Source organism: Staurois parvus, unplaced genomic scaffold (genome assembly GCF_062004578.1).
Source record: "Staurois parvus isolate SC_StPar_1 unplaced genomic scaffold, SC_StPar_1.0 ptg000419l, whole genome shotgun sequence".
In the NCBI taxonomy this organism is placed as follows: Eukaryota; Metazoa; Chordata; class Amphibia; order Anura; family Ranidae; genus Staurois; species Staurois parvus.
This window is the reverse complement of record NW_028318215.1, coordinates 94346-102699: the sequence shown is the minus strand read 5'-3', so window position 1 is coordinate 102699 and position 8354 is coordinate 94346. Positions and strand designations below refer to the sequence as shown.

Genomic DNA, 8354 nt, shown 5'->3' with positions numbered 1-8354 from the left:
TCCACAACGCGTGTTGTCAGTATGGAAACCAATACATATTTTGACCTTTCATAACTTAGTGACACCTCTCTAAGTGCAGGAAAAGCCCTGGGCCCTCAGGCAATGCAGATCGGGGCCCGTCTGACAATGGTCTCTATGACTCTTTAGCTGGATTTTCTGGACTTGTTTGATGTCATCTTCCATGGAAACCAGGTGACAGCAGATATAAAGGGACAGTCAGGAGGGAGAAAGGACTGACATTCCTCCATCCTGACCACAGGGAAGATCTCCAACCAACATGGCTGAAACTAAATCCATCCCTGATGAGCCAATGCCTCTGGACATGGACAATCGCGACCCCAACAACCTCAATGAGCATGTCAGGGTGAGTGCAGGCTCCAGACTCCATATGTGTTCATCGTTGTGGGGGTCATTCTCTAAGGGCTGGTCTCCTCCAGTACAATGGAGAAGTGTGGTCTTCAGACCCCGACAACCTCAATGAGCATGTCAGGGTGAGTGCAGGTTCCAGACTCCGTATGTGGTCATCATTGTGGGGGTCATTGTCTAAGGGCTGGTCTCCTCCAGTACAATGAAGAAGTGTGGTCTTCAGACCCCGACAACCTCAATGAGCATGTCAGGGTGAGTGCAGGCTCCAGACTCCATATGTGTTCATCGTTGTGGGGGTCATTCTCTAAGGGCTGGTCTCCTCCAGTACAATGGAGAAGTGTGGTCTTCAGACCCCGACAACCTCAATGAGCATGTCAGGGTGAGTGCAGGTTCCAGACTCCGTATGTGGTCATCATTGTGGGGGTCATTGTCTAAGGGCTGGTCTCCTCCAGTACAATGAAGAAGTGTGGTCTTCAGACCCCGACAACCTCAATGAGCATGTCAGGGTGAGTGCAGGTTCCAGACTCCATATGTGTTCATCGTTGTGGGGGTCATTCTCTAAGGGCTGGTCTCCTCCAGTACAATGGAGAAGTGTGGTCTTCAGACCCCGACAACCTCAATGAGCATGTCAGGGTGAGTGCAGGCTCCAGACTCCGTATGTGGTCATCATTGTGGGGGTCATTGTCTAAGGGCTGGTCTCCTCCAGTACAATGGAGAAGTGTGGTCTTCAGACCCCGACAACCTCAATGAGCATGTCAGGGTGAGTGCAGGTTCCAGACTCCATATGTGTTCATCGTTGTGGGGGTCATTCTCTAAGGGCTGGTCTCCTCCAGTACAATGGAGAAGTGTGGTCTTCAGACCCCGACAACCTCAATGAGCATGTCAGGGTGAGTGCAGGCTCCAGACTCCGTATGTGGTCATCATTGTGGGGGTCATTCTCTAAGGGCTGGTCTCCTCCAGTACAATGGAGAAGTGTGGTCTTCAGACCCCGACAACCTCAATGAGCATGTCAGGGTGAGTGCAGGTTCCAGACTCCATATGTGTTCATCGTTGTGGGGGTCATTCTCTAAGGGCTGGTCTCCTCCAGTACAATGGAGAAGTGTGGTTTTTAGACCCCAACAACCTCAATGAGCATGTCAGGGTGAGTGCAGGCTTTAGACTCCGTATGTGGTCATCGTTGTGGGGGTCATTCTCTAAGGGCTGGTCTTCTCCAGTACGATGGAGAAGTGTGGTCTTCTGACCTGGAGGTTTCCATTCTAGTCAATACAATGTTGTCCTCCTCGGTGCATACAAAATACAGGAAAACATTTCAAAAGCTTGCATCTGTCTGCCTAGAAATAGAAGTTTTATGAGAAATGAAGGGCCTCTAATACGCTGTAATTTGTACCCAACTGATGACTGACGCTTTATTGTGCCAAAATTTTGATGTAAAATACACAACCACCAGATTGTCTTTATTTCAGACAGAAATAGCCAAGGAAAATGTAAAATCTCCCCTAGAGTTACCAACATCTGTGTGGTATGAGGGCCTTCCGGACTGTTGTCAGTTGATAGCCAACACGTTTCGGGGGTGAGACTCCCCCTTCTTCAGGCACTGTATGAGAATCATAGCGAAGGACTCAGCAGTGGAATGTACAATTGCTGAAGTATGACTTTCATTCTTTGGTTCTGATGTTCGATCGTATCGATCTGGTGAGATGATGAGGCAGCAATCCGGAGTGTCCACAGATGCACTAGACCACGGGGTGTCAAACTGGCAGCCCTCCAGCTGTTGCCAAACTACAAGTCCCATGAGGCATTGCAAGATTAACAGTTACAAGCATGACTACTAAAGGCAGATGCATGATGGGACTTGTAGTGTGGCAACAGCTGGAGGGCCGCCAGTTTGACACCCCTGATAAAGGTCTATGCCGTGGCAAATGTACTTGATACTGCTGAGTCAATTTCTCAGATTTTCGTACAAACCCTCATGAAGGGGGAATCAGTCACCCCTGCAATGCCTTGGCTGTTGACTTCTAATAAAGAGCAATCTTTTGCCCCTATAAACACCTCTTTTTTAGCACTTTCTCCACCTCCAGTCTTCACCCAAGGTCCCTCAGACTGAGGGAAACCCTCCTTTAGAAGCAACCAAACTATATGGATCCCTATCACTAGATTATTATTTATTATTATTATACAGGACTTATATGGCGCCGACAGTTTGCTCAGCGCTTTACATTATGGAGGGAGACAGTACAGTAACAATACAGTTCAATACAAGAGGGATTAGAGGGCCTGATCCTGGGAGCTTACAATCTAGGAGGGAGGGGATAGTGGTACAAGAGGTAATTAGCTGTGGGGGATGGAGTGGTGGGAGGAGTAGGATATTCCAGTATTAGCTGGGGTCGGGGTAGGTTTCCCTGAAGAGATGGGTTTTCAGAGTGCACCTAAAAGTGAGCAGAGTAGGCAATAGCTTGATAGCTTGAGGTAGGGAGTTCCAGAGGATGGGTGAAGCCCTTGAGAAATCCTGAAGACGAGCATGGGAGGAGGAGACAAGGGAGCTAGAGATTAGGAGGTCTTGCGAGGAGCGGAGAGTACGGTTTGGGTGGTATTTAGAGATAAGGTCGGTGATGTAATTTGGGGCAATGTTATGAATGGCTTTGTACGTCAGTGTTAGTGTTTTGAATTTTATCCGTTGGGCAATTGGAAGCCAGTGGAGGGATTGGCAGAGAGGTGTGGAGGACACTGAGTGGAGGCCAGTGTAGGGATTGGTAGAGAGGGGTGGAGGACACTGAGTGGAGGCCATTGGTGGGATTGGCAGAGAGGGGTGGAGGACACTGAGTGGAGGCCAGTGGAGGGATTGACAGAGAGGGGTGGAGGACACTGAGTGGAGGCCAGTGGAGGGATTGACAGAGAGGGGTGGAGGACACTGAATGGAGGGCAGTGGAGGGATTGGCAGAGGGGGGTGGAGGACACTGAGTGGAGGCCAGTAGTGGGATTGGCAGAGAGGGGTGGAGGACACTGAGTGGAGGCCAGTGTAGGGATTGGTAGAGAGGGGTGGAGGACACTGAGTGGAGGCCAGTGGAGGGATTGGCAGAGAGGGGTGGAGGACACTGAGTGGAGGCCAGTGGAGGGATTGGCAGAGAGGGATGGAGGACACTGAGTGGAGGTCAGTGGAGGGATTGGCAGAGAGGGGTGGAGGACACTGAGTGGAGGCAAGTGGCGGGATTGGCAGAGAGGGGTGGCAGATACAGAACGGTTAGTAAGGTGGATGAGTCTGGCAGCAGCATTCATGATAGACTGAAGAGGGGATAGCCTGCGATGAGGTCGGCCAATGAGGAGGGAGTTACAGTAGTTGCGGCGTGATATAATTAGGGAGTGAATGAGTTGCTTTGTGGTTTCCGAGGTTAGGAACGGGCGTATCTTGGAGATGTTGTGGAAGTCGGAGAAGTTGTGGAGGTGAAGTCTACATGAGTTTGTCAGTGATCGGATCTGGGGCTGGAAGGACAGATTGGAGTCTAGGATGACACCTAGTACCCTGGCGTGAGGGGAGGGACTGATGGTAGTGTTGTTGGTCTTGATAGAGAAGTCAGGGCTGGGGGGAATACTAGGAGCTCAGTTTTGGAAAGGTTGAGTTTGAGGAAGTGGAGTGACATCCAATCCGATCTGTCACTTAGTAGGCTGGTGATGTGAATGGAGACTGAAGGGGTGAAGTGGGGGGTAGAGAGATAGATTTGTGTGTTGTCGGCATAGAGATGATAGTTGAAGCCGCGGGAGTTTATCAATTGGCCGAGGGAGGAGGTGTAGATGGAGAAGGGGATCCCTCTGATCCAGCTCCATTCCCAGCCAATATGACCTAGAGAGGGACAGCAATGGTGGGGAGGGACGCTGGATGGAGGTCCTTAGGATTTTAATGGCGTATGAACTGCAACTGCCGTCTGTCTAATAAATCCATGTATATTAATTCAATGTTTAACATTTCCCTTGTTAGTTTGGTTCTATGGCTACACACTCCACCAGCCAGTCTTTAGTTTGTGATGTTTATGTACAACTTTCCATACGTTTGATTTTTATGTTATAGAAAAGCAAGTTGTTTAGCATGAATTATTTTTGAATATTTTATATTCATTAAAGAGAACCTTGATGTAATCGAAGCATAAAATATGATGATGTGTCCTAGGGAGTTTTATGCGCTGGGACGTCTGCTTGATTCTGCTGTGACAGGTTCTCTTTAGTATAAAACATTATTCTCCTGCTATTAATGGATTTACTATTTATCTATTTTTAGAGATTTTCAAATATGTATATATGTATAGAGAGGGGGGGGAGAGAGGGAGGGGGAGAGAGAGAGAGAGGGGGAGAGAGAGAGGGGGGGAGAGAGGGGGGGAGGGAGGGAGGGGGAGAGAGAGGGGAGAGAGAGAGAGAGGGGGGAAGAGAGAGGGGGGAAGATAGAGGGAGAAAGAGAGGGAAGATAGGGAGGGAGGGGAAGAGGGAGAGAGAAGAGTGAGGTGGAGAGAAAGAGAGGGGGGGGGGAGAGAGGGAGGGGGGGAGAGAAAGAAAGAGAAAGAGAGGGGGGGAGAGAGGTAGAGGGGGGAGAGAGAGGGGGAGAGAGAAAGAGAGAGAGAGAGGGGGGAGAGAGGGAGGGAGGGAGAGAGAGAGAGAGAGAGAGAGAATGAGTTGTTGTAGCAGCTACAACTCTATTTTTTAAACTTTATATTATAGATTTACATTTTATTTGTTTTTTATTTTTTTAAATAACTTTATAATGTATTTATTTTATTTTATATACATTTTAAATATAGAGTCATTGCAGCGGCTACAACTCTTATTTACTCTACAATATCATTTCTGTCGCTGGGGGGGGGGTTATTTATTGCACGCATGTTTGTTGTGAATGTGAATCTGTGATTATTTTATGTTTACAATGTATCAAGTTTATGTTCAGGAGTAATTGGTAATTGTAGCAGCTGATTGGATAGGTATCATAAAAACTGGTATTTTAAAGAGAACCTGTCACAACGGAATCAGGCAGCCGTCCCAGCACACATACAGTACCCCCCCCCCCCTTCCCGGGGGACATGTCTGTCATTGTCATTAGATCCTGATCTGTAACAATTACTTTCATCGCTCTGATTGTTTTCTGGGTTAATGAATTGTTATTTGGACGGAAAGGTCACGCCGTGTTTTCTCACCTATAATTCCTTGGAAAATACAATTATATAAATCGGCCCGCGGGGAGCTGCGACACGTACAGGGGGACGCAGTCTTATTAATGTCAACAAAATGTCATCACAGATGGATCATCATCTTCATAGATCCACATTTCTGTCCTCAGTGAGGGCGATACATATATAACACTCCCAGGGGCGGACTGACAACTCAAAGGCACCATGGTCATCTCATGGGGCCCCTTACTGACCCCGGGCCCTCGGGCAGTGCCCGAGTTTCCGAATGGTCAGTCCGCCCCTGAACACGCCACTCTAATATCTAAATAAAAGAGATTCGTAAAGTTTGCAGCGCGCAGTCTGTACATCAGTAACTGTAAGCTCAGAATGGCATCCTGGAGCTGCTGGGGGGGGGAGGGGGGGCAACAAAAGTTGAAGGCCTTGAGGTATTTGGCACAGGCAGACTTTGATGGGCTGTAAAACCACAGCTCGGCCACCTGTTTTTACTGCCCTTCCTTCCAGCTACCCATGTGAAAGAGGCCTTAGACATGTTTCTTCTAGAGCCAGTAGGGACATCACCTCACTGATACTGCAATCAGCTTCCAGGTTTTCCTGTCAAAGCTTCATTGATCCAGCTGAATTGAGAAGCTGATTGGCTCCCATACACAGCTGCACCAGATTTTGCACTCTCCAGGTTTTGTAAACCTTCCCCATACTGTCTTGTGATTGGTGCCACCAGGACATGAAGGGGGGCAGATCTCCCTAGTGGGGACACAGACAGCAATAAAAGGCTTGAGAGAAGTGGTAACTCTTCTCTATTACATCCAGAACTGAAGACGAAACATTTTAGGCTGGAGCCGGGGCTATGCATTTCAAACAGTCCACTCAGGTGGGAAAACAGACGGACCGTCCTCACTATTGGTATCACACCATGAGCCGATTCATCCATTCACCATTCAGTCTGACACTTTCTGGGAATGATCCCCATTTGTCAAGAAATTTTTTTGTTTATCCAACAGGTCCTCTTTGAAGATGCCTTTGGAGAGCCGGAAGGGACGCACAGTATCCCGGGGGTCTGGGGAATGTCCTACAAGACGTTCCGCGGGGTGAAGAACTGCTGTTACATCGTGCTCTCCGTGCTGTGCGGTTGCCCACTGGCCTTCTGCTGGGCCCTGGAGTTCGCCTGCGTCCAGTGCTGCCACATCTGGTGCGTGGGGCCCTGCATACGCATGTGGAACATGAACGTGTCCTGTATGAAGTCATTCTGGAGCTCCTGCGTCCACTGTCTGTGCGACCCGTGCTACGAAGCCTGCGGCTTGTGCTTCAGCCTCATCCGGGTCCAGAATAAGAACGGATAAAGATGGCGCAGCGCCAAAAACCACACGGACTCCGACCTACGCCTGAAGGCAGCCATATTGCCTCCTGGCAGAGAAACCGTCTCATCTTCTAAGAACACTTGACCATCAAGGACCACTCCACCAGCCTGGACCACACCACCCGCGGCATCAGCTACTGACCTCAGAGAGGCATTGGGCACTGTCCATCATTTATAAAGTGCTAAACGGTGACTAAGGCATGCTAAAGCGGCCCATCAATCAACATTATTGTAGGTCATTTTAGCATGCCTTGAACACTATTGCAGACCAATGAATGAGGACCATTGAGTGCCTCGTGCCTCTATAGTACTGCCCTGTCTAACATCACCCCCTGGTCTCTCTCCACCCTTAAAGGGACTATCCATCTCATCCTAGACTCATCCAGACCCTTCCTAAAGAGTTAAGACAGGATTCAGGTTTTCATGTTGTTGCTCACTGTGAGCCCACGTGAAAGAAAAATATATTTTTAAAATATTCTTCCCAAATATATTGACATATATTTGAAATACTACAATGTCGGCTGTAGTCCATACATATCAAAAATATATTTCAAAATATATAGAAAGCGTATGTTGAGATGCGTTTTTTTTTTTTTTTTATATATGAAGAATATTTTTAAAAATACATTTTCAAATCTATGTCTTTGAAAATACATTCAATCTACAGTTTTTGGAATGCATTTACAAGCAGTTAAAATGACTTTTTAATATATGTTAAAAAAAAAAAGCTGAAGAATATATTTTTTAAATATGTGCCTTTAGGAAATATATTTAAATTTTCATTTTTTAGAATACGTTAAAATATATTAGCGGAGGCCAATACATTGGAAATATAGGTCACATGTAGCATTTTATTTTTCTAAATATATTGGAAATATATTTCTCTTCCATGTGGGAGGACCCTCCACCTACACGTTTTTCCCAAATGCTAGCGGGCGGGCAGCTCCTGCAATGTATTTTCCATCAGATTCTGAAGTTTAACCCCTTGATGCCGAGCGCACGCAAATATGCGGCCTCTCGGCGTCTGGGATGCATATTTGTGAGCAATTAGGAAATACACATGTGCTGAGAGCGCGTTCCCTGCGCGCTCCCAGCACGTGTCCGTGACTCACGGAAAGGTCCCAATCTTTCCTTTCGATCGGGACCTTTTTTGATCATGTGACCGCCGTGACGGCGAATCACGGCACTCACATGACCCCCGCCTTTCGGCTTCTGAAACTCTTAAAGGGCCGGGAGGTGCCAAGGCGAAGAGGTTAATAATACCGCTTTGGTCTTCATGTTAGCTTCCACATAGCAGCAGTAAATGTGAACTGTACCCAGAATAGACGGTCCCTGGCGTGGGATGCACCTCTTTGCTCCTTGTAATGTCATTCATATATATATGTTTTATTATAATTTAAATCCCTCTTTGGTCAAATGGCTCTCTAAAGAAGTGTGGTTAAAAATAAATCGTCTTCCTTTTCCATCAA

At 47.5% G+C, this 8354-nt stretch overlaps 1 protein-coding gene across 1 annotated transcript; it reads left to right on the top strand.

The window, feature by feature from the left end:
- The first annotated feature begins 225 nt into the window (after positions 1-225).
- Positions 226-8354, top strand: LOC149454727 (caveolin-3-like). The gene is made up of 2 exons (XM_089687146.1): positions 226-364; positions 6530-8354. Exons 1-2 carry the CDS (start codon positions 278-280, stop codon positions 6866-6868), a joined length of 426 nt encoding a protein of 141 aa, XP_089543272.1. The 5' UTR covers positions 226-277; the 3' UTR covers positions 6869-8354.

Bases quoted from the DNA above. Each gene is read 5' to 3' on its own strand.
- LOC149454727 (XM_089687146.1), top strand. From the start codon at position 278: ATGGCTGAAACTAAATCCATCCCTGATGAGCCAATGCCTCTGGACATG. The intron at 365-6,529 runs GTGAGTGCAGGC...TTTATCCAACAG, and splicing joins ACCTCAATGAGCATGTCAGG to GTCCTCTTTGAAGATGCCTT.